Raw genomic sequence first — 26,566 nt, 5'->3', positions numbered from 1 at the left:
ATCCAGCAAGGTTTTTTGTTGCGTGATCTAAACTGCTCTTCTCACAATTTTATGCAATTGCTCCAGCAAGGTTTTTTGTTGTTGCGTGATCTAAACTGCTCTTTTTTTCACAGTTTTATGCAATTGATCCAGCAATGTTTTTTGTTGCGTGATCTAAACTGCTCTTTTCCCTTTTTTTATGCAATTGATCCAGCAAGGTTTTTTGTTGTTGCGTGATCTAAACTGCTCTTTTTTTCACAATTTTATGCAATTGATCCAGCAAGGTTTTTTGTTGTTGCGTGATCTAAACTGCTCATTTTTCACAATTTTATGCAATTGATCCAGCAAGGTTTTTTGTTGTTGCGTGATCTAAACTGCTCATTTTTCACAATTTTATGCAATTGATCCATCAAGGTTTTTTGTTGTTGCGTGATCTAAAATGCTCTTTTTTTCAAAAATTTTTGCAATTGATCCTGCAACGTTTTTGTTGTTGAGTGATCTAAACTGCTGTTTTTTTCACATTTTTTTGCAATTGAACTTAATTGGCGGAAGTTTACTTTCAAAGGTTATCCGGAAGTGTTCTCATTATTTGCTAGGATCATTTCAAGTTCTGCCCCCTCCCTTGTACGTTATGCACCCCCAGTTATTGAGCACGTGCCATTACATAGTTAATTTTTATATAAAAATATGGCACGTGAGTCTTGGGTATGCAAATAATTTTCACCCACTAAACGGGGGGGGGGGGGGGGGGGGGGAGGAGGCATAAACGGAAAAGATCAATTTGATTATATAGTTTTTTTTACTATATATTTTTTTTATCTGATCATATGCGTTTTGTTCCAGAAGTAAAGTGCACAGCATTAGCTAAATCTTCTGCGACTCCCATTGTGTTATATAATGGTAATTCCCACTCAAGACCCAAACATGGAGTACATCGGAGTACATTGGAGTACTCAAAACAATAGTATACTCAAGTAGACTATTAAAGAAATTATTTATTTGCTCTCGGACGAAGTTTGAAGCTTCTATTTTTTGTGCGAGATTTTTGCTTGACCTTTTGACTTCTGAAGTGAAATGTTCTTCCTTGAGTTGTCCGATTTTGTTTAATCTAAGTTGTTCTTTCATTCTCAATTTCATGCAACTGAACTCAATTAGCAGCAGTTTTCTTCTAGAATTGAGACTCCGTCCGTAGTTCGAGAGCAATTCTTCGGACATTCGGTTATGTTTATAACTTGACAACAGCTTCCCTTTTTTTTTTCTTTTCTGATGTTTCTCCGTTTCTCCATTCCAGAGAAGTGGCATCATTAACAGAGAAGAACGAGAGTCTGAAAGAGAGATGTTCCTCAATGCAGCAGAGGGAGTTTGACTCCTACAACCAAGTTAAACATTCTGTTCAATTAGTGGAGCAGGCTCAGTTGGAGAGGACGCAGGCTGTCCTGGAATGTCAACAGATGAAGGAAGAACTGAATAGGTATGGAAACATAGCATTGATTATAATAATTTGAGGCTCTCGCTTTGAAGTCAACGATAAAATCGAAAGACTGATTTTTGCATTTGCTAATAACGAAGAGTGCAAGCAAAGATGACCAATAACACTGTCTAGTGATAAATTGGAAATATAATCGAACTCAAAAAGACGTACCTATGAAGTAGGATTTTCAAATTAGCTGAGTTTTGTGAGCTTCATTGAAGGTCACTTTGTAGCCTAAAGTTCTTTCAATGAATTAGTAACTAGATCTGTCGAAAAATGGGAATCTAGTATTCACCTGCATGGGGCTTTTTAACCTTATTTGAAGTGTAATAATTTATTACATTGACCACGTGTGATTTAATTCTGAAGGACAATACAAACCTGACTTATTATAGTTTTTAATTGCGCTTATACATGGTGATATTTTAAGGCAAAATTTTTGCTCGACCGTTTTCTTCTAGAACACTCTTTTGATTTCACTTCTCGAGTGACTTCTTTTCATGCTAGTCGTTTTATTTTTCTAAGTGATTTGAGAAGCCCCCATTAAGAAATTTAGTCTGTTGCTAAAATAAAACCGATTGTTAGATAAGTTTGCGTCAAAACAGTTTTCTTAGCTAGTATCTTTTCCAGTCGCCATCAAGATTCTCCTATCAATAACCTATCAATGTGCTTCTCAGGTGCCAAAGAAAACTGCAGGATTCATACACTGATGCAAAGCAGAGAGCCAATCAAGAGAGGGAGAGTGTGCGAAATGAAGTCAGACGAGAAATCGACACGCTCAATGCTAAGGTAGGATCACGATGTTTTAGCTAGAAAGAGAATTTGACCTTTTTCTGTTGTGTAGTTCGGATGGAGTTTGCTGGGGAAATGTCATTGAATTACCCTTGAAGAATCTTCTTGGTAACATTACGATTCGGCGATTGAATTGTTCTGACGGTGTCGTGTTTTTTTGAAAAAAAAATCGTGTTGATTTAAGATTTCGACTATGATTCTTTTTCTACTATGTTTTTTTAATAGCTACACAGCGATAGCTGGATCTATTGTTGGCCTTCTCTTGGTTTTTTATTACGACTCGAAGAACAGCATTGGTTTTCTTAAGCTTTTTTAACCGGATTTGTTCAGACAACGCTTTGACCTAAAAGCGAAAGAGTAAAATTGCCGTTGAGTTAATTTTTTCTGACCGAGAGAAGTTTTTAGATCATGCGCTTCGATCAGTGAATGACTTTTCAACTTTTAAAGAAGTTTTTTTTGACAGAATGCGGCATAGATAACCATTTTTAGCCGTTTTTTGTCCGATTTGCCCATTTTTTGCTTATAATTTAGTTTTTTTGTAGAAATAGTTTTTAATAGACGCTGTATTAATGACAAATTTAAGCAAATTTTTGGATAAAACTTGCATTTTTTCAAGTTTTTTGAAGTTTGTCAATTTTAGGTTTCTCCAGCCTCAAGAGCCACCGAACCTCCTTCAGGGTTTGATAATAGTTTACTGCATAGTTTCTAGTGGTAATAGAACGGTTTTTCAACATTTTAACATCGCGAATTTTAGCAATTTTTTTGTAAAACATTTTTCAAATTATAAAATTTATTGTCATTATCTAAGTTTTCCGAGCTCCAGGAGCCAGGAAGTTTCCTATAGCGTTTCTTAATAGGGTACTTAAATTTTTTATTGGCCATGGAATGGTTTTCATCATTAATCACAAATTTTAGCAGAATTTTGATAAAACTTGCAATTTTTTCTTCAGGTTATTTGAAATTTTGTCATTTTTCAGGTTTCTCCAACCTCAAGGGCCAATGAACCTCCTGCAGGGTTTGATAATAGTTTACTGCGTAGCTTCTAAAGGTAATGGAAGGGTTTTCAACATTTTATCATCACGAATTTTAGCATTTTTTGACAAAACCTGCAATTTTTTACAACTTTCTTGAAAATTTGTCGTTTTTTAGGTTTCTCCAAACTCAAGGTCCAGCAAACCTCTTTGAGGGTTTGATTATAAGTTACTCAATAGCTTCTAGATGTAATTGAATGATTTTCAAGTTTTTAATATCAAGATTTATTAAAAATGTTTGCAATTTTTTCCTTTTTTTAATCTTTTTAAGTTTTTGTCGTTTTTTTCTGACACCAGGATCCTAGTTATCTTCTAAAATTTGATGATAGGATGTGACATAGTTTCTAGAGTGAATGGAATGGTTATCAATTTTTCAAGGACTCCAGCTTTAGCAATTTGTTGATGAAATTTAATTTTTTTGTCAAATTTTTGGAAAATTATTATCATTGTTTATGGATCTTTATGAGCCAGTGAAACTATTTAAAGAGAGAGAGAGAGAGAGAGAGAGAGAGAGAGAGTCTCTTGAGAACACGAAATGGTTTTGAAGATTGTAATATTTTGAATTTCAGCAAGATTTTGTTAAAATTTGCGATCTTTTTCAAAATTTTTGAATATTTACAATCATTACTGGCCAACGAAGCTTTTCAAGTCATGCAGATGAGTTGCTTGACATAAGTCCAGAGACAAAAATAGTTTTGAACATTTTCACTGCGAAATCTGAAAGCTTTTTAAAATTTTGCAATTTGCAATTTTTCAAAGTATCAGTTTTTTGACTAAAAAGGCTAGAAAAGAAAAAGTTACAGAGTCGAATCAAGCTAAAGCTAGCCTCATTCAACTCTGGCTAGCTCTTGACAAATCCAACCGCTCGCCGGTCGTTTGACAGCAATTCGCCCTACATTAATTGGTTATGTTATAGAATTGTACACATGCTTGCCCGATTTTGGCAGTTATTTGTCCAATTTTTCTGGTTTTGTTTGCTTTTTGGATTTAATTACTAGAATGGGCTTGGTGTACACTGTCACTGATCCTAATTTATTTTAACTAATTATCGAATGGTTTTGTGGCGTTCAGTATTTGAAATTCAGCAAGGTTTTTTTCTTAAGTGCAATGTTGAATAAATTTTTGACAATTTAATGTTAAAAATTTTCTTGTTTCCAATCTTTGAACTATAATTCTACATTTTAATCTATACAGAAGGATACTTACATAATTGTATACGAAATAAGGAAATGTATTTGTTCATATTTTTATCAGTTTGATTTTAAACTTCAAAAAATCATAAACATGTTTTTGTTTTTCGTGTGTTTTTGCTTCTGTCCTTACTCTCCGCATTCTAACATGTATCAGTCTCATTTTTTTGAGACCTATAGTTCTAATCAGCGCTGCTTTTTTCAGTTGTAAAAATTAAGGATTTAGCCTTTTTTTCTCAAGACTTTTAACAGCCGCTGTCAGCCTCTCAACGGGTATTATGTTGTCGCTCTCCTTTTTAAATTCGCTTTACCTTTTGATCACGTTTTTTAATAGCCGCACAGCGATAACTGGGGCTATTATTGGCCTTGTCTTGGTTTTTTTATTTCGTCGTCGCGATTTTTGTTACGAATATATGACGTCCGAACCACTTCAAATCTGCTTTTTGTTCATTCGTTCATGCAATTTCAACTGAAGTGCGTGTGTGACGTCATTTTTCGCTCTTAGTGGAGCGAGTTTTTTCATCATTCGCGTGATTAAATTTTTGGTCACATTTGACTTACCTCAGTCTCAAAAATGACTTCCTCACTCTGAAATTGACTTTTATCTGCTTTAATTCAAAGAGATAAGGTCAAATGGGTGTGTGTCACTCTAAATGAAGGTTATTTGAGAGCAGCTAATAGAGGCAGCGAAAACTTATACAGATTTTAACTCAAAAGATAACATATCAGCCTTCAATGGAAAAACGAATATTTTTGGTCTGTCTTTTTTCCTGTTTTTTTAGACTGCAGATCTATGAAGCTATTGCGGCTATTTTCTGGCAATCTGCCAGCTATGTTTGTTTTACATAAGTCAAGATTTTCACGTTTGACTTCTGACTTACTTCACTCACATTCAGTTACGCAATGTGGTGAATACTGTTAAAGTCAAAAGATCAAAAGAGACGGGATAAACCCATAAAGAGCGGTCATTATGCAATTGAGAATTAGGTTATCGAAGTTCATTAGAGTGTTTGCTAGCTGACATTGGCATTAAACTTATTAGCTTCCAGTTTAGAAGCTAAGTTAATTTTCGTTTTAGAATCCAACTGAAACTGCAGGCTAAATTAGAACACTTTTTGACACTGAAACAAAAACAATAATTTCGGTCAATTTATCTTTTTTCCTTTTTTTTGTTTCTATTCTGATGTGTATCAAATGCTTCAACGGTGGCTATTTTCCGGCAATCTGGTATGTTTTTCTTTGCAATTCGTTTCATTTGTCATAATGCGGCATTAACAAATTGCATGAAACGCCGTTGAGAAATTTGGGCTGGTAATTACTTTCTACGAACAATATTGGGGTATTAGTTTTTGTTCTAAACGTTTTTTGCCTGTATATCCTTTTTCTTTTGTCTTTTTGGTGAGTAATTTGTAAATTTTTCAACTACTTGGCTGATTTTCAAGTCTTTCAGATTTTTGGCCCATTGTATCGTTTTTTTGATTTTATTGTCAATTGAATTGAGGGCTTATGACTGCAGGCCTTATTACTACAAATGTTACAAGTTTCTTTTGCTACAGTGGTCTGTTTCTATGCATTTCGACAAAAATTGAGAATTTTATTCACAATTTTCCCTAAATTTTTCCTTTTCAAAAATAGAGGTGTTTGTGAGCCCATTAAGGCTTGGCTGATATTTTGTAGTTGAATAACTGGTTATCATAGCATGAAACAACGTTTTTCGTTTGTATGTGTATTTGTACTACATGAAAAATCAATTGAATTTTCCAATTTTTTTTTCTTTTGCCGAAATTTTCTCGTTGTTTGACTTTAGATTGTTGTTTTCTCTGCTTTGATATTTTTTTGCATGGAGACATTAGCTATCTGAAAAACCAGTTCTTTCGGTGATACGACTTCGAGTCGTTTCCGTAATTCTTGCGGCTATGTTTTTTATTTCGTCGTGAAGATTTTTATTACCAGCATATGACCTCCCAACCACTTCAAATCTGCTTTTTGTTCATTTATGCAATTCAACTGAATTGCGTGCGTGACGTGATTTTTCACTCTTTATGGAGCGAGTTTTTGTTCATTCGCGTGATGAAGTTTGTGGTCTTACGTGACTTACCTCACTTCGAAAATGACTTCCTGATTCTAAAATGGACGTTTCTTTACTTTAATTCCAAGAGATAGTCAAGTGAGTGTGTGCCAATCAATTTGAAGGTTATTTGAGAGCAGCTATTAGAAGCGGCAATAAGTTTAACCGATTCTTAATCAAAATGTAACATCTGCCAGCTATGTTATTCCATTCTGGTCTGTAAAAACTACTCATCTAATTTTGTCAATTTTTGTCAAAAGCCTGAATTGTCTTCAGATAGCTGATCTGATTGACCAAGAAGCGTCTCTACGAGTGGCTGCTGAGAAGTCAGAGAAAGACAAACAGGAGATGAAAAAACAATTGGAAAAGGCCAAGAGAGACGTAGAAGATAGTTACTTCAATGTGAACAAAGTAAGATTCCTCAACTTTTGTTCATGATTCGCTCGTTGGTCTCGGCTGTTGAGAGTATTATGAACTCGAAAGCACTTTGTAACTGACTTAAAAAAGGTAAAGGAGACCAGCGCCCTCGTTAAAATTTTTGGTGCGTTGACCAAATTCTGCTCCTTTAAGCTAGCGTCTTTCATATTTAGAAGGTCTAACTTTTTCAAGTAAAATTAAGTACCTATTTTTCAGACAGAACATAGACCTTAGGACAAATCTAGACAGAATTGACTTGGCTTAGAGGGCAAATCTCCGAACAGTAGAATATTTTGGACAGTTCCTTTAAAAAATACGATGGGAAACTGGGTTTTGTGTCCAAAAATCGGATTTAATCTCCAACCCTTGTTCCTTTTACTCATACTGGCGTAGTTAAAACTAGTTAAACGTTCTGGTCTAAACTGAAAGGCGAGATTATTAATGATGAATGGATGTTGCAGGTATCGGACAGTCTGAAATCGGAGCTAGCAGCTGCTATTGTGGAGAGAGATGATGCGAAACAGGATCTGGAGAACACAAAGAGACAATTCAGGCAAGAATCTAGAGAAAATCAACAGGTACAAATCAGTTCTCATCTCTTTTATTTGCTGGCTAATATCTGGCCAATTTTGAACTGTGCTACTTGAAACACTCAACTGGCAGTTTTAATTTACCAGAACTCTTTTGACTTGCACATTGAACCGCTATCTGTTCGCTCGGTTATCGACCATATTTCGCAGTGACTGCATCAGAGTCTCAAAACCTGTATATTGAAATTGGTTGCAATAATCCATGAATATTACCACACAGTTGGTATCGCCATTGAGAAGCTCTCGAACTCGAGTAGCTGAGACGAGTTCGAGAAGGGGAGGCCCATTAGGTGAAGAACTTTGCGATAACAACTGTGTGGTTATTCGCTTAAGTTACCGATGGGATAAATTGTTGCGACCGACGCATAAAACTAAAATCCGAAACAGTGGCTGAACTGTGCTTTGTGATTAGTTATCTTTTTTCACCGCTCTTTTCTCGTAACTGTTGCTATATGAAGAGTGGCATATAAAAGATAGTTTAATCAGCTACAATGTGGCTTAAGTTATGCTAATGTTGTGATCACAACGAGAGTTGATTAAAGTGAATTGGACTTTCGTTATCTGTTCTCATTATCCGCCTAGTTTTTCAGCTTTTAGAGATTTTCTTGAATTACTGTTAACATGTCCTCTTCTTTTGAATAGTAGTGAAGCGCGTTTTCTTCTGATCAATAGTCGCAAATTGATAGCTGAGGCTATTATTTGCCTTCTCATGGTTTTTTACGACTCGAAGAGTATTGATTTTTAATTGCTCTCAAACGAAGTTTGTAGCAATTATATTAGTCCTCTCGGTCTTTTTTTATGCGATTTTTCGCTAGACCGATTTTTCGTCTGACGCTTTTGACTTTTCGTCCTCAAAAACGGGATAAACACGTAGCGCCCAGCGGGCATTAAATGATCTTAGAGCCTTTCAGCTCTGTTTCAGCTCAAACTCTTTTGGAGAGCTATACTTGTGGTGTGAAGGGCGGTTCTTAGAGGTTGAAGACACCCCACCCCCACTGTTGACCCCCCCCCCCCCACTATTGCCCCACCCCCACCACCGACGCTGTTGCCCCCACTCCACTGCTGCCCAACCCCCCTCCCTCCCCTTCAGCCCCCAGTGCAATGCCCCCCCCCCCCCCCCCGGTGGCTACTGACGAACAACCGATCGCTAAAAACACGCAATTTTATACTATTTTTCGCAGTTTTTTTCAAGCTTTTTGAAATTTTTTGTCAGTTTTTGAATACCTTCAGCTCTGGGTGTCCAGGAACCTTCTCTAGGGTTTTATAATAAGTTACTGCATAGTTTCTTATGGTAGTGCAATTGTTTCAATAAATTTAACATCACGAGTTTTACCATTTGACAAAACGTGCAAATTTTTCAATTTTTTTATTCATTTTTCATTATTCACGTCTTTCCGGACGCAAGGAGCAGAAAACTTCCTTAAGGGTTTGATAATAAGTTACTGAAAAATTTTTTTTGGCATGTAATAGCTTTCAATTTTTCAATATGACACATTTAAACAATTTTTTTGAAGAAACTAGCATTTTTTCATGTTTTTGGAAGTTTTTTTTCGTCTTTTTTAGGTTTTTCCGGTCTCAAAAGCCAGCGAAGCTCCTGAAGGGTTTGGTAATAGGTTACTTCCTTGCTTCTAGTGGTAATAGAATGGTATTACTTGTTTTAACATCACGAACTTTGGCAATTTTTTTGATGGAACTCGGAATTTTTTTTCAAATTTATCAAATTTATTGTCTTTGTCTAAGTTTTCCGAGAGGCAGAAAGTCTCCTATAGCGTTTGATAATAGGGTATTAAAAATTTTTATTGGCCATAGAATGGTTTTTCATTATTTTATTATTACAAATTTTGGCAAAATTTTGATAAAACTGTCAATTTTTTTTTCAATTTTATTGAAATTTTTCATTTTTTTCAGGTTTTTTGAACCTCAAGGCCAACGAACCTCCTGCAGGGTTTGATAATAGGTTACTGCACAGCTTCTAGTGGAAATAGAAGGGTTCTCAACATTTTAACATCACGAGTTTTAGCAATTTTTTTTTCAATTTTTATAAATATTTTGTCATTTTTGGGCTTCTCCAACCTCAAGGGCCACCCAATCTCCACCAGGGTTTGTTAATAGGTTACTGCATACTTTCTAGTGGTAATGGAATGGTTTTTCAACATTTTACCATCACGAGTTTTAGCAATTTTTTTTGACAAAATCTGCAATTTTTTCAAGTGTTTTGAAAATTTGTCATTTTTAGGTTTCTCCCACCTGAAGGGCCAGCGAACCTCCTCGAGCGTTTGATTATTAGTGCATAGCTTTTAGATTTAATTGAATGTTTGTTAAGATTTTAATATCAACAATTATTAGAAAATATTTGCAATTTTTTCAAGTTTTTTTTAAGCTTTCTGATTTTTTTTTGTCATTTTTCCGGCACCAGGGTCCTAGTTCTCCTCCAAGGTTTTATGATAGGCTGTCGCATAATTTCTAGAGTTAATGGAATGATTATCAATATTTTAATGACTCCAGCTTAAACAATTTTCTAGCAATTTAATTTTTGTCACTTTTTCAGAAAACTATTGTTCCCAGTTTATTGATCTTTATGAGTCAGTGAAACTATTTAAAGCTTGAAATAGGGATACTTGATTGTCTCTTGAGACAATGAAATTGTTTTGAAGAATTTACTATATTGAGTTTATCAAGATTTTGGTAAAATTTGTGATTTTCAAAATCTTTGAATATTTTTGTCCTACGATCATTACTTGCCAACGAAGCTTTTCAAGTCAAGCAGATGAGTTACTTGACATAAATCCAGAGAAAAAATAGTTTTGAACATTTTCACTGTGAAATCAGGAACCTTTTTTAAAAAAAAATTTGCAATATTTTGCTGTTTTCAAAATATCTTTTTTTTTATTTACTAAAAAGGCTGTAAAACTAAAAGATGCAGAGTCGAATCAAGCTAAAGCTAGCCTCACTAAACTCTGGCTAGCTACTGACAAAGCTAACCGCTCGCTGGTCATTTGAAAGCAATTCGCCCGACGTTAGTCGGTTATGTTCTTAAGGTTTGTGCCGTGTTATCATTTCTCGCCTTAATTTTTCCATTCTGGCATGTATCAGTCTACCATTTTCTGAAACGTATAGTTCTAACTGCTCTGTTTTTATCAGTTGGTAAAAATATTCTAAGTTTTTATTAAAAGCCGCACAGCGATAGCTGGGGCTTTTATTGAGCTTCTCTTGGTTTTTTTTTACAATTCAAAGAATTTGAATTGTATTTGGGCGCTGTCTTTTTTTTAAGATCTGTTCACACATTTTTATGATTTTTGAAGTCAAATTGGAGTAGTGATTATGATCACGCCGAAACAGGAAGTGGAGCGAAAAAGCGAGTGGTTTTGCGGCGTGAAATTTTCTTGCTCTAATTTTAAAGTAGAGTAAGAAAACGGAGTTTAAACAAAAATTCGCTTTCTCGCTAGTGGTTTCTTTGTTCACATGCGGCAATTTGAGTTTTACTGTTTGTTCGTTTTTTTGGATAGGTATTTTTTTAAATGGTTTTCCCAATCCTTTCATGGATCGTTCTAGGCCTAGTTTTTGTTTGAACCAAATTTCCTTTTCTCGCTACTTGTTTTTTGTTTACATGCGTCGATTTGGCATTGATTTTTTAAATTTTTTTATCTGATTTTTTTAGAAATGGTTTTCCAATTCGCTCATTGTCTGTTCTAGGTGTTGTTTTTTGTCTAGTCAATGAAAATTTTTTTGAATTGTATGTCAGGACTTGTCCTGCTTTGTTTTATTTCGTCGTCACGACCATATGACGTCACAACAACTTTTTCAGTCGCTCATGCAATGTCAACTGAAATGCGTGCGTGACGTCCTTTTTCGCTCTTAGTGGAGCGAGTTTTTTTGTTCATTCGCGTGATTGAATTTTTGCTCACACGTGACGTACCTCACTCTCAAAAATGACTTCTCACTTTGAAATTGACTTTTATTTACTTTAATTCAAAGAGGTAAGGTCGAGTGAATTTGTGTCACTCTAAATGAGGGTTATTTGAGAGCAGCTAATAGAGGCAGCGAAAACTAATACAGATTCTTAAACAAAATATAACATCTCAGCCTTCGATGAAAAGACAAATTTTTTGGTCTTTTTTTACTGTTTTTTTTGAGACTGCAGATCTGCGAAGCTATTGTGGCTATTTTCTGACAATCTGCCAGCTATGTTTCTGTTTGCAATTGATTTCATTTGACATAGTGCGGCACTGAGGATTTGTTTGAAATGCCGTTTCAATGCTTGAAATGCCGAATTTGCTTGAAATGCCGTTTAAACATAAAATGCTGAATTTGCTTGAAATGCCGTTTGCTTGAAATGCCGAATTTGCTTGAAATGCCGAATTTGCTTGAAATGCCGAATTTGCTTGAAATGCCGAATTTGCTTAAAATGCAGTTTCAATGCTTGAAATGCCGAATTTGCTTGAAATGCCGTTTGCTTGAAATGCTGAATTTGCTTGAAATGCCGTTTAAATGCCGAATTTGCTTGAAATGCCGTTTAAACATGAAATGCCAAATTTGATTTAAATGCCGTTTGCTTGAAATGCCGTTTAAACATGAAATGCTGAATTTGCTTGAAATGCCGTTTGCTTGAAATGCCGAATTTGCTTGAAATGCCGAATTTGCTTGAAATGCCGAATTTGCTTAAAATGCAGTTTCACTGCTTGAAATGCCGAATTTGCTTGAAATGCCATTTGCTTGAAATGCCGAATTTGCTTGAAATGCCGTTTAAATGCCGAATTTGCTTGAAATGCCGTTTAAACATGAATTACCAAATTTGATTGAAATGCCGTTTGCTTGAAATGCCGAATTTGCTTGAAATGCCGTTTAAATGCCGAATTTGCTTGAAATGCCGTTTAAACATGAAATGCCGAATTTGCTTGAAATGCCGTTTGCTTGAAATGCCGAATTTGCTTGAAGTGCCGTTTAAATGCCGAATTTGCTTGAAATGCCGTTTAAACATGAAATGCTGAATTTGCTTGAAATGCCGTTTAAACATGAAATGCTGAATTTGCTTGAAATGCCGTTTGCTTGAAATGCCGAATTTGCTTGAAATGCCGAATTTGCTTGGAATGCCGTTTAAACATGAAATGCCGAATTTGCTTGAAATGCCGTTTGCTTGAAATGCCGAATTTGCTTGAAATGCCGAATTTGCTTGAAATGCCGTTTAAATGCCGAAATTGCTTGAAATGCCGTTTAAACATGAAATGCTGAATTTGCTGGAAATGCCGTTTGCTTGAAATGCCGTTTAAACATGAAATGCTGAATTTGCTTGAAATGCCGTTTAAATGCCGAATTTGCTTGAAATGCCGTTTAAACATGAAATGCCAAATTTGATTTAAATGCCGTTTGCTTGAAATGCCGTTTAAACATGAAATGCTGAATTTGCTTGAAATGCCGTTTGCTTGAAATGCCGAATTTGCTTGAAATGCCGAATTTGCTTGAAATGCCGAATTTGCCTAAAATGCAGTTTCAATGCTTGAAATGCCGAATTTGCTTGAAATGCCATTTGCTTGAAATGCCGAATTTGCTTGAAATGCCGTTTAAATGCCGAATTTGCTTGAAATGCCGTTTACTTGAAATGCCGAATTTGCTTGAAATGCCGTTTAAATGCCGAATTTGCTTGAAATGCCGTTTAAACATGAAATGCCGAATTTGCATGAAATGCCGTTTGCTTGAAATGCCGAGTTTGCTTGAAATGCCGTTTAAATGCCGAATTTGCTTGAAATGCCGTTTAAACATGAAATGCTGAATTTGCTTGAAATGCCGTTTGCTTGAAATGCCGTTTAAACATGAAATGCTGAATTTGCTTGAAATGCCGTTTGCTTGAAATGCCGAATTTGCTTGAAATGCCGAATTTGCTTGAAATGCCGTTTAAACATGAAATGCCGAATTTGCTTGAAATGCCGTTTGCTTGAAATGCCGAATTTGCTTGAAATGCCGTTTGCTTGAAATGCCGAATTTGCTTGAAATGCCGTTTAAATGTCGAATTTGCTTGAAATGCCGTTTAAACATGAAATGCTGAATTTGCTGGAAATGCCGTTTGCTTGAAATGCCGTTTAAACATGAAATGCTGAATTTGCTTGAAATGCCGTTTGCTTGAAATGCCGAATTTGCTTGAAATGCCGAATTTGCTTAAAATGCAGTTTCAATTCTTGAAATGCCGAATTTGCTTGAAATGCCGTTTGCTTGAAATGCCGAATTTGCTTGAAATGCCGAATTTGCTTGAAATGCCGTTTAATTATGAAATGCCGAATTTGCTTGAAATGCCGTTTGCTTGAAATGCCGAATTTGCTTGAAATGCCGAATTTGCTTGAAATGCCGTTTAAATGCCGAATTTGCTTGAAATGCCGTTTAAACATGAAATGCTGAATTTGCTGGAAATGCCGTTTGCTTGAAATGCCGTTTAAACATGAAATGCTGAATTTGCTTGAAATGCCGTTTAAATGCCGAATTTGCTTGAAATGCCGTTTAAACATGAAATGCCAAATTTGATTTAAATGCCGTTTGCTTGAAATGCCGTTGAAACATGAAATGCTGAATTTGCTTGAAATGCCGTTTGCTTGAAATGCCGAATTTGCTTGAAATGCCGAATTTGCTTGAAATGCCGAATTTGCTTAAAATGCAGTTTCAATGCTTGAAATGCCGAATTTGCGTGAAATGCCATTTGCTTGAAATGCCGAATTTGCTTGAAATGCCGTTTAAATGCCGAATTTGCTTGAAATGCCGTTTAAACATGAATTACCAAATTTGATTGAAATGCCGTTTGCTTGAAATGCCGAATTTGCTTGAAATGCCGTTTAAATGCTGAATTTGCTTGAAATGCCTTTTAAACATGAAATGCCGAATTTGCTTGAAATGCCGTTTGCTTGAAATGCCGAGTTTGCTTGAAATGCCGTTTAAATGCCGAATTTGCTTGAAATGCCGTTTAAACATGAAATGCTGAATTTGCTTGAAATGCCGTTTGCTTGAAATGCCGTTTAAACATGAAATGCTGAATTTGCTTGAAATGCCGTTTGCTTGAAATGCCGAATTTGCTTGAAATGCCGAATTTGCTTGAAATGCCGTTTAAACATGAAATGCCGAATTTGCTTGAAATGCCGTTTGCTTGAAATGCCGAATTTGCTTGAAATGCCGTTTGCTTGAAATGCCGAATTTGCTTGAAATGCCGTTTAAATGCCGAATTTGCTTGAAATGCCGTTTAAACATGAATTGCTGAATTTGCTGGAAATGCCGTTTGCTTGAAATGCCGTTTAAACATGAAATGCTGAATTTGCTTGAAATGCCGTTTGCTTGAAATGCCGAATTTGCTTGAAATGCCGAATTTGCTTAAAATGCAGTTTCAATTCTTGAAATGCCGAATTTGCTTGAAATGCCGTTTGCTTGAAATGCCGAATTTGCTTGAAATGCTGTTTAAATGCCGAATTTGCTTGAAATGCCGTTTGCTTGAAATGCCGACTTTGCTGGAAATGCTGTTTAAATGCCGAATTTGCTTGAAATGCCGTTTAAACATGAAATGCCAAATTTGATTGAAATGCCGTTTGCTTGAAATGCCGTTTAAATTTGCTTGAAATTCCGTTGAGAATCTGCTTGAAATGCGGTTTAAACTGCTAATTCCTATTAATATTTTTGGGGTCTTAGTAGTTTTGATTTTAAACGATTTTTTGCCTTTTTTTGCGATTTTGACCTATTATATCGTTTTTATTGAATTTATGGGTAATTGAAATAAAGCCTGTCTGTAGGCTCTGTTTACGACAAAGGATTGTCAGTATCTTTTGCTACAAAGTTGTCTCTTTCTTTGCAATTTGACAATATATTGAGAAATTTTACACCACTTTCTCCTTTTCTTCAACTATGGAAACTTTTTACTTTCTTTCAATCTTCATAATTACTGGTTCACCGCAGGGTATTTCCATAAGCTCTTGTAAATACACTAAAAATAAACTTCAAATTTATTTTGAATACAAACGTTTCTTTTTATGATCACCTATGTTTGTATCGTGTTGTAGGAAATGAACCTTCTGCGCAGTGAGATAGACGAGCTGAGAAGACGGCTGAATGTGGCAGAGTCCAATGAGAAAGACAGCAAAGAACAACTGCTAAATTTGACAGAGTATGTGGGCAAACTGGAGAAAGAGGTTAGTCAAATATCTAGCGACAATTGGTTTTTTAAAAGTCAATAAAAATGGCAATAAGAAACTTGGGCTTATTTAAGTGCCTGAGATCTTTTCCGTTTGTGACCCCAGCTTAGTGGGTGCATATTATTTGCAACCACCAGATGCACGTGCCATATTTTTACGCAATGGCTTACAATGTAATCGCGCATGCTTTGTATTTGGTGGCGCATAACGTACTGGGGGGGGGGGGGGGGTACGGAAAAGATCCAAGTGCTGTCATTAGGCCTTGATCGTTGCTGTTTGGTCCCTTCTCATATTGGAATTCAATTAAATTTGATGGGTTAGTAATAGCACAAGAGCTCAGATACCGAGCCTTGTTTTATACCTCATTAATTGCTCTCAAACCAAGTTTGTAGCAATTATACTAGTCTTGTTTTTTTGTGCAGTTTTTCACTTGATGAATTTTTGTCTGTTGCTTTTAACTTTTCTTCATCAAAAACGGGATCAACAGGTAAAGCCCGGAGGACAGAGAGTGGCTGAGCAGCTCTTAGAGTCGTACGCTTTGCTAGTCTCTAAGTTTGCGATTCACCGAAACTGTTCAGGAGACATAAATTCATGGTTTGAAGGATGGTTCCTAATCTTAATATTTCGACACCCTCACCCCCCCCCCCCCCCCCGTGCGAGACCCCCAACTCACTTCGCCCCCTCCCCCCATTGCTAGCATCCCAAGCCCCAGCTGGCATCTACCAAAGTCATCAGCGCCTTGGTCGTTTGGGAGCAATTTGCCCGGACCGACGTTAGTTGGTTATGTTTAGTTTAGCCAGTGTCTTTAAACAGATATCTCTGATTTTTAGGCTTATCAATCAAAGCGCAGTCGTGAGCAGGCGGAAATTCAGTTTAAAGACCAGCTTCAAAAGGCTAAAGACACGGAGGACAGTTTGAAGCAGTCTATGGCTCAACAGAAAAACAAATTTGGTACGTTGCTCCTCAATCATCTCCATTATTGAAAGGGCAAAAATGTTATATTTGTCTCACCGAATGTGCGGGGAGTCACTTAAAATATAAGTGTAAGACCCCAATACTCTCAAAATTCAGGTGAGAGAAAGAGCTAAATAAAGTCGAAGATAAGAAGCATCTGAGAAATATGAGTAAATTTTTGCAGATTAAGATGGGAATGCCATTCAAACATTGAATAGTTTATTAATAGCCGCCCTCATCTTCTCAGCCGGCTATTATAGCGCTCCTAATTTTTTTACAATTCAAAAAATTTGAATGGTATTGGGGCGCTGTCTCTTTAAGATCTGTTCACACATTTTCATCATTTTTGAAGTCAAATTGGAGTAGTGATTTTGGTCACGCCGAAACTGGAAATGGAGCGAAAAAGCGAGTGGTTTTGCGGCGTGAAGTTTTTTCGCTCTAATTTTAATGTAGTGAGAAAACGGTGTTTGAACAAAAAATCGCTCTCTCGCTAGTGGTTTTTTGTTCACATGCGGCAATTTCACTTCGGTTTTTATTTTTTTTCGATTTTTGGATCAAATTTTTTTCTAAATGTTTTTCCCAATTCACTCATAGTCCGTTCTAGGTCTAGTTTTTTGTTTAGTCAATGAAAATTCTTTGAATTGTACGTCAGGACTTGTCCTGCTATGTTTTTTTTTACTTCGTCGAACTTTTTTTCGCTTTACCATTTTGCCGCTTTTTCGACATTCTGCGTGAAATCTTTTTGACTTCTCTAGGCTAGTTTCTTTCTTCTCTCATTCTGCTAAAAGTGAATTTGAACATCAGTTGCTCAGCAAAGCAATTCAAAATGAACAGAGTCAGTATAAAAAATTGAAGTCAGAAAGAGAACCGGGATAAACCCAAAAAGCCCAATTTTAGATGCCCGCTATTTGAACGTCGTTCCTATAAGTCTTAGTTACCATACCTTATGCTTATTGGTATTGATAGTAGCCCCTGTAGCCTCTCTCTAAGAAACAAGTATGTTCAACTACGAAATGCCATCAAAATAAATCGGACTTAAAAAATATGTTTTTTTTTTCAATATCTATTCTTTCAATCCCATTCATGCTTATTGAAATCAACGGCGGCTATTTTCCGGCAATCTGTCGGGTATGTTTTGCTTTTTGAATCTAATTTGCTTTGTAAATGAACAATTGACGATCAACCAAGTTCTACTAAAGCAGGTTGAGAATTATCATCAGTGTTATCTGAGAAACTAAAAATTTTAAGTCGCATGAGATTTTCAAAATCTTAGCAAAGAACTACTAGTAATGTCTTAGTAAGAGCCGAGGTAGATCCATGAAGTTCAGAATAATTTAAAAGCAACAAAAAGAGACAACAAAAACTACTTGTCTGGAAAAAAAATTTCAGTAAAGAAACAAAATTTAATGGTTTTTTAATCTGTTTTAGAGGGTGCTTCCAAATAATTTTTAATATGTTTTTGGCAGAGAAATATTTAATCTGTACTTCCAACATTTTTGATGTTTGTGAATTCTGTCGGGGTTTCTAACGTTTGGAACAAGTAGATTGCGACATATTAAGCACATTTCGATTAAGAAAATTTTTAACAATAAAGTGTCGCGGCACACGTACACGCGCAACATACGAAAGCTCCTTGTATATCTTACCAATGGGCAGTCGTTGATGTACCGCAAATGGTACAAGTAGTGGAAAAAGAAAGTGTCTGCCGCACAGATTGAGACACATTTGTGGTAAAACCCCCTGTTCCCACCGGGATTCGAACCCTTTCTGCCACCAATGTGTCTCAATCTGTGCGACAGACACCCTCTTTATGACTACTGTTTTGTGTATATGTTAACAATCCGTTTGTGTGTCTGTTTGCAGATATTGTGAGCAAAGACATGGATGATCTAATGTGTTCTCAGAATGTGTTGATTGGGAAACTGAAGACCGAGTGCAAATTCCTCCTTGATCAACTTCAAACGCTTTCCTTCAAATACCAGTCAGTTTAATGTCAATTGTTTAGCCACCGCTCGCTTGTTATCTGTTGTTCGGGACGAGTTTAACTGACAGCGATTTTGCTTTTTAAGCGTCTATTAACTCCTCGCTAACGCAATAAAAGCCATGTTGTAGCCAGTACGTCTTTTAGAAAGTTGTACTTATACTGGAATGCTTGATTTGATATAGGTGTGTTTAATTGCTCTCGAACGAAGTTCGAAGCAATTGTTGCAGATTTTGACTGACTTTCCGTCCTGAAAAAGACGGGATAAACTGGGCTATCACTCCGAGGGCTATCAGTGTCTAGGCAGTTGACAGAGTTTTAGTTGGCTCTTAGTGTACGGTTCACCGAAGCTGCGAATTGAGCAGAACTTCAGGGTGTGAATAGGAATTTTGAATTAGTGTAGGTTTGGGACCCCTTATTTCTACTCCCACCAACGCACCGAGGCGTGGCTGTTAAACTCCTTCAGTCCAACGCAATTTTTGCTGCTACCCCCACGCACTGTGGCTGTGCCTAATCTTAAGCTAGCTGCAAACAAACAAGCCAACCCTGCTCCAGTTCGAAGGCAACTCGTCTGACGCTAGACAGTTACGTTTAATTCCTCTCGAACGAAGTTTGAAGCTATTATTATAACCATGTTTTTTATGCAAAAATTTTTGCTTGACCGTTTTGCACTAGAACATTCTTTCGATTTTACTTCTCGAGTGAATTTTAGCCTTGTTTTGCGTGACCTAAATTGCTCTTATTCAAAAATTAAGTTTGTTGATAGAACAAAACAACTTGTAAGATACGCTGGTACAAGGCCTTGGTAGCCTAGTGGTTATTGCTTCAGGCAATTACGCCGGAGGTCAGGTTTTTTAACCCCTACTAGGGCGGAACTTTTGCACCCATAAAAATTATCTAATCCGCAGCCCCTCTGATTTAATTTTCCCCGCCTATCTTTCAAGTACAATTTGTCTGATGTTTTTCAGTTTGTGTTCTTTCTGGCTGCGAAGAAGGGAGAAGCTATATTGCGTTGTTTCCAAGAGTTTAAATGGTGTTCAATTGCTCTCGAATGAGAATCATTATTGTAAACATAAGTGTTTTTTAAGCAAATTTATGGCTTGACCGTTTTTGCGCTTTAAAATAATCTTTTTGACTTCTCAAGTGACTTTTTCACGCACTTCTTCTTGATTTTTGAGTGATTTCAATGGCGCTCACTCCAAAATGAAGTTTGTCTTTGAAACAAAACCTTGTTAGAGATACCGTCACAGAACCTGATAGCCGAATGGTTAAGGCCGTTGTCGAGGAGAAGTAATCGGAATCAGGAGGCGGGGGTTCGAACCCTACCTTTGTCTGATGATTTTGCACCCATAAAGAACAATTTCCGCCTGCCTGTCATTAGAGAGCAATTTTTCCGGCATTAGTCGGTTTATGTTTTAAAGAATTTAAATAGCGTTTAAAATTTTTTTTTTGGTTATTCGAGATTTTTTTATGAGAAATTATTTTTTAGTGGTTTTTGCGATCTTGTTATGTAAATCAAATAAGTCAATTTGTGCCTTTTATTTTTTCTGCTTATTAATAGCCGCCTCATCTTCTCAGCCGGCTATTATAGCGCTCCTATTTTTTTTTTTACTTCGTCGAATAAAAAAATTTTTCGCTTTACCTCATTTTGCCGCTTTTTCAACATTTTGCGTGATATCTTTTTGACTTCTCTAGACTAGTTTCTCTCTTCTCTCATTCTGCTAAAAGTGATTTTGAACATCAGTTGCTCAGCAAAGCAATTCAAAATGTACAGAGTCAGTGTAAAAAATTGAAGTCAGAAGTAGAAACGGGATAAACCCATAAAGCCCAATTTTAGATGCCCCCTATTTGAACGTCGTTCCTATAAGTCTTAGTTACCATCTCTAATGCTTATTGGTATTGATAGTAGCCCCTGTAGCCTCTCTCTAAGAAACAGAAGTACGTTATGTTCAACTACGAAATGCCATCAAAATAAATCGGACTTAAAAAATGTTTTTGTATAAAAAATCTTTTTTTTTTCAATATCTTCTATTCTTTCAATCCCAATCATGCTTATTGGAATCAACGGCGGCTATTTTCCGGCAATCTGCCGGGTATGTTCTCTTCTTGTTTTTGTGCTTTTTCAACAGTTTTTGGTGTTGAAGCGTTTAATGAGATTTGTTTCTGTGGTTTTTAACAAATGGTGACACTTGACTGTTAAAAGGGCAGATTTTACTGAAAAAATTGAAACAATTTTAAATGTTTGCTTTTGTTGATAAGTTTATGGCTGTCGGGTATTGATAGGGTCACTGATCAAGCAAACACTAGTAGGCGATATTTAGTCGCTTCATGTCACCGCGACGAACGCAATTTTAATGTGGGAGCCCTTTGCTAATACGACTTAATGTATCTTAGTACTCTCATTTTGTCGTGTCGTAGCCGCATTTATAACAATATGCGTTTGTCTTGTACTGAAAATTTTTTTTATACGTTCTGTTCAGAACAGTTTTGGTCGTAGCACTTTGTAGCAAATTTTGTAAAAATTATCAGGTTTTGATTTTTTCGTTTCTTTGCCTTGGTTTATTATATGTAAAGTTTTGGTAATTTTGACTCTATGGGATGGTCTGTTTGGAATAATTAATTTGACGTTGCAACTTTTGAAGAGCTTTTAGCAAAAAAGTTAACTTTTTCTCCGCTTCTTACTTAGTGGCTGGGACTTAATTGTGTTTCTATTTGCATTTTGCTGCACAGTCTTATAGAGATCGGTTCATTTATTTTGAATTTTCTTTAAGTCAAATCCGATTGATGACCTTGGTAACGCGGAAACAGAATTGGGATTTTTGAGCAAAGGTTTGCCTTTTCAATAGTTAATGGACTCTCTCATCTTCACACGCAGCTATTATCGGAAGCCCTTTTTTACTTCGTCAATCAAAAATATGTGTTCCTATTCACATTGTGAATGATGGGTCGGGACTTTTCGGGAACAGTTCCAAGTATTTGGATTATGTTGGTGCGCTTTTTTAGATCTGTTAATACTCTTCAGTTTTTTCAAATTAGTGAATAGTCAAAGTAGAGTAGTGATTTTAATCACGCTGGGGTAGTAGAAGCAGCGAAAAAGAGAATAGGTTTGAAGAGTGTTTTTTGTTCAAATCAGCTTTCAAGTGCAGTCAGATAACAGGTATTTGTACAGATATTCGGTTTTTGAAAGCGATATTTATTCTTGTTTCATCTCTTGGATGCCATTAATTTAATACATATTTGCTCTAATTGCGCCTAGTTGCAATTGCCAGAATTCATAAATGGGAATTCAGCTAATGTTTTTAAAGCTCAGAAGCTGTAAGCTGAGAAGCTGTAAGCTGAGATGACTACTATTGTTTCGGTGCTCTTTTTTAAAAGTTCGCTACTATTTTAGAGAAGTCTCTAGTATCACACATGATGACTTCTGAGTTACCTCACTCACTATTTCAACTGAACGCATTTTAAATTTTTTCACGCTTAGAGTTACGCAATGTAGTGAGTACAGTGAAAGTCAAAAGAGCAAAATGAAAGGAAACGGTATAAACCAATAAATACTGTTCATAAAGTCATTGTGCATTAGGTTGGCAAAGTGGAGTCAAAAGTGGGCATTTTAACAAGTTTTTTTTTGTTTTCAAAAGCGAATTTTTTTCACGTGCTTCAATTTGACTTCTGTGTTCAGTTTTTCTTCTCTTCAGTGCTTTTATTTTAATTTATATGTGATCTAATTGCGCCTATTTGCAATTGCTCGAATTTCTCCATCGGCAGCTAATGTATTTTAGGATTTTGGCAGTATTTGCGACATAAGTTTAAGTAAATATTGGATTTTCGCCCTATTTTTAATCATTTCTGTTTTCTTCGCATCATTAATGAGAGATGTCATTAGTTTCTTGCGAGACATAAACAGCCTAATTACTGGTTTGAGTTCGTGGCTAGTGGTTTTCATGACAACTTTTTCTTCTGAATTATTTTTGATGATTTTGAATTTTGAGTGTATTTGTTGTACGTATTGTTGTCTTATTAATTGCTCTCAAACGAAGTTCGTAGCAATTTATTAGTCCTGTTGTCCTTTTTTATTGCGATTTTTCGCTTGACCGATTGTTCTTCTGACCCATTTGACTTTTCGTCCACAAAAACGGGATACAGATAATGAGCTTTCAGCTCACTAGTCTCCAAGTATGCGATTCACAGAAACTGTTTTTAATCTTATACTTATTGTGTGGAGGGCGGTTCTTAGAGGTTAACTCCCCAATCCCCACCCTGCACATCGTACAGGCCGTAAGGGCCCCCGTGCAGCCAAAGACCCCCCTACCGCCGGTGCCCCCCCCCCCCGCTGTGCTCACCTCACACCCCTTCAATTAAGCTAAAGCTAGCCTCACTAAACCGTAACTACCTACTGACGAAGCCAACTGCTCGCCGGTCGTTTGCGAGCAGTTCGCTATGACCTTAGTCGGTTATGTTTTTTTTACTAGGTTGATTTTCTTCACGGTTTTGATCTCAACCGAAAGGCCTCAGAAAGTCAGCCTAACTTGAATTACTCAGAACAATGATTTGATACTCAATTAAAGTTAAGTACATGTTTCAAGATTAGTTTCAAGATTAGTTTGAGGTCACGGGAAGGGCGAGGGTATATCAGTCTTGGCTTCATTTTTTGATTTTTATAAAGTTTTGGCCACCCTCTCCACCAAGGTTCTCTGCCCGATTAAGACTCCTATCTACAACCTCCCATCACCCACCTCGCCTACATGTCCGCCCGACTAAACCCTAGCCCAACCGAAACTACCAAGCTCCCACCTACCTAACTCCCAGATCCACGCTCGCCTTCCTACCCTCCACCTAATCAGTCACTCCCCCACCCACTCGAGCCTGCGCACATCTAACCCCTAAGCACGCACGTACCCCCCACAACTACACTACGCCCATCTAGAAATAATGTTTGCATTTCATAAAAAATCTTCTCTGGTTTAATTAGGGAAACTTCGTTTTTTTAAAAAAAATATTTTTTATTCGGGTAAGCTAAAGCTAGCTACTGACAAAGCCAACCGCTCGCCGGTCGTTTGAGAGAAATTCTCTGCGACGTTAGTCGGTTATGTTTACTGTTTCTTGCTGGTAGTGCTGCTATAGATATCAAAAAATAACTTGTCCTGTAATTTAGTACACTGTTGTTTGACAGGAGCGACGTTGAAAGTCTGGAAGTTGCGAATGGGGAATTGGTTACGAGTCTGAAAAAGAGACACAAACAAGTGAAGCACTTTGAGAAAGAGGCTGTCAAACATGGCCGCCTCCATCAGAGAATGAAGACACAGCTCAACAAAATGGCCTCTGCCTCACAATATGCGCAAAATGAGGTAAGACCGGAATTATTATTAGCAATAATTTCTTAATCATGATTTTTCTACAATCCGTTTTTTGTGGATTTAGTCTACAGTTTGTTAGATAAATTTTAAGATTATCGAGATTATCTTTTAACTCAAATCATTGTCAAATTTAGGAGTCTGAAATGCAAATGTACCGCTTAAATGGCCGTCTAAAAACCTTTCCTGAACCATTTTTGCTTATGGGGGCTTCGAAAAATGACCTTTTTTCTAGTTAAATGTTTTCGAACTATATATGTTTGCATTCGAACTTTATAAAAAGCACTTAAAACTGAAGTAAATTCTGTGGTAGAATATATAAATTGTTTTAGTTTCTGTTTATAATTTTTTGGTTTTTTTCGTGTTTAGGTCGCCCATTTGGCAGTTAAGCACAATACTTTAATACGCGAGAGAGACGCGATGGCCCAGGAGTTGAGTTTGTTCAAGCATGAAAATATCGGGGGTTTACTAAACCCTGCTGACATTCAACGTCACTTGGACCACACCACGGCTCTTAAGGAGGCCTCTGATGTGTTGAACTACCCGGAACTGTTCGGGTTCCAACATAGTGATGTTCAAAACAAAGATTTTGACATCAATGTAGGTTTATAAAATTGCAACTCCTGCTTAGGACTGCGTGAGAACGGCTCAAGATTTTACGTCAATGTAAATAGTTGAAATTGGGGGTATTCTACCGCACAGAAAAAGGATCCCTTCACTTATTAGTCTCGAACCCAGTCTTTTGGTAATTTCAAACGTTTCTCATACTTTTTTAGCATATGTGTCTCATTCAGTTATTGGTCTGGAACTATATCTGTGCGGTAGACCACCTCATTTTCCATTACGAATATAGGTTTATAAAATTGAATATTGCAACTCCTGCTTCGGACTGCGTGGAGGCGGATTAAGATTTTCTTAAATTTTCTCATCAGGAAGTTAATCACCTAATTTAATGAACTTGGAAAGGAATGTTATCAGAGCCAGATTTTGCCCATAACTCGTTTTTAGGACGATATTGACGAATGTATAATTGGAAACTGAAGTGAAGAGTTTTGTATGCTCAGAGGTTTATGCTCACCATCTAAGATATAATGTTAAAATATGGGGGTCAAATGAATCGGGGTGAAAATAGGTGCAACTATTGTAACCAATAGGCCATTTAATGCTTAAAAGTGGTTTTAGGATGCATCCATATTTTGTTATCGTGGGTGTGTAATATGCGAATTTGAAAAAAGTCCCAGGAAGATAATTGATAATTATAGGTTGAAGAGTTGATGGGAGAAACAGAACGTCAAATTGCAGCCAATGTATTTAACCCAGAAGAGAAAGCACAAACTTAACCAGAGTATTTCAGACAAGACGTCTGATGTTTAGCCTGAATGCATTCCGAATTGTAAATTCTGTTGTAAATGTGTACACTTTATGATTAATAGTTGTCCTGTATAAATAGAACCCTAATTTAGTTTTCTGCATTTTTTCACGATTGTTAATAGTCGCTAAGCGATGGCGAGGCTGTTATTGTTCACATCGTTGTTTTCAAAATCCAAAGATCTGGAGTGTAATTGGTCTCTGTTTTTTTAAGATCCTTGCAAACATTTTTTAAATATTTCTCAATGAAATCTCAAATTAGATCTGGATTAGAGTGGTGATTCAATCACGCCGCAGGAGTACAGGGCTAAAAAGGTATTAGGTTTCAAATGTTTCTGTTTTCAAATTTCTTTTGAGGTGGAGTGAGGAATTGGTTTCTGTATGAGAATTTTTCACCGTCAATTTGACTTCTGTTTTCAGTGTTTAATTGCTCTCAAACAAAGTTTTTAATTGCTCTCAACGAAGTATAGTAATTATATTAGTCCGGTTGGTCTTTTTTAATGCAATTTTTTGCTTGACCGAATTGTCGTTTGAGCAATTTGAGTTTTCGTCATCAAAAATGAGATAAACAGGTAGCGCCCAGTCGTTAAGTGCTCTCAGAACTTTTCAGCTCACTAGTCTCCAAGTATGCGATTCACAGAAACTGTTTTGGAGACATATTATTGTGGAGATCAGTAGCTCGAACCCATGCGTGATCTTTTTCGGACTTATAAAACGTTTCAAATCTATACCCCTCTAGATTAAACAGCCAACTTGTCGTTGGTGAGGAATTCATCCGATTTAGTCGTGTATCTTATCAATTAGTATCATTGCCAACAAGTCACATTTTTTGCTAGCGAGGCAAAATGGAGTTCATTTTTTGGTTGTGTTATCTGCTAGGCGTTTTTGTTAATATAATACATGTTTAATTGCTCTAAAACGAGTTTTTTTTAGCAAATCATAAGTCTTGTGGACTTTTACGCGTTTTTTCGCCTGACGGAATTTTGTGTCAGACCAATTGATAAGCCCGAGGGCCATAATTTCTCTTAAAGCCTTACGCTTTGCCAGATACCAAGAATGCAGTGCTCTTGTCCACCCTCCTGCACTTGTTGATTTGAACACCCCTCTTGCCCAGCCCTCCGAAATCGACCCCCCTCGTCCGCCCCTGATCAACGCTTCCAACCCCACTACGGCATGCTTTCGATCGAAGGTTTGCGCATTTAATGTAAACATACTGGTCTT

General features: G+C 36.6%; 1 protein-coding gene across 1 annotated transcript in view; it reads left to right on the top strand.

The window, feature by feature from the left end:
• Positions 1 to 25,453, top strand: part of LOC142345595 (uncharacterized) — a 66,001-nt gene extending 40,548 nt beyond the window's left edge. Inside the window, exons 7-16 of the mRNA XM_075397724.1 lie at positions 1,271 to 1,450; positions 2,128 to 2,239; positions 6,808 to 6,942; positions 7,410 to 7,526; positions 15,563 to 15,691; positions 16,525 to 16,645; positions 18,512 to 18,629; positions 23,797 to 23,971; positions 24,347 to 24,577; positions 25,240 to 25,453. Of these exons, the coding sequence (XP_075253839.1) occupies positions 1,271 to 1,450; positions 2,128 to 2,239; positions 6,808 to 6,942; positions 7,410 to 7,526; positions 15,563 to 15,691; positions 16,525 to 16,645; positions 18,512 to 18,629; positions 23,797 to 23,971; positions 24,347 to 24,577; positions 25,240 to 25,317 (1,396 nt within the window). The 3' untranslated portion in view covers positions 25,318 to 25,453. The remainder of the gene's footprint in view (positions 1 to 1,270; positions 1,451 to 2,127; positions 2,240 to 6,807; positions 6,943 to 7,409; positions 7,527 to 15,562; positions 15,692 to 16,524; positions 16,646 to 18,511; positions 18,630 to 23,796; positions 23,972 to 24,346; positions 24,578 to 25,239) is intronic.
• Positions 25,454 to 26,566: the final 1,113 nt, after the last annotated feature.

The sequence above is a fragment of the Convolutriloba macropyga genome, chromosome 9 (genome assembly GCF_964194025.1).
Source record: "Convolutriloba macropyga chromosome 9, txConMacr16.3, whole genome shotgun sequence".
NCBI classification, from domain to species: domain Eukaryota; kingdom Metazoa; phylum Xenacoelomorpha; order Acoela; family Convolutidae; genus Convolutriloba; species Convolutriloba macropyga.
This window is presented reverse-complemented; position numbering and strand designations above follow the sequence as displayed.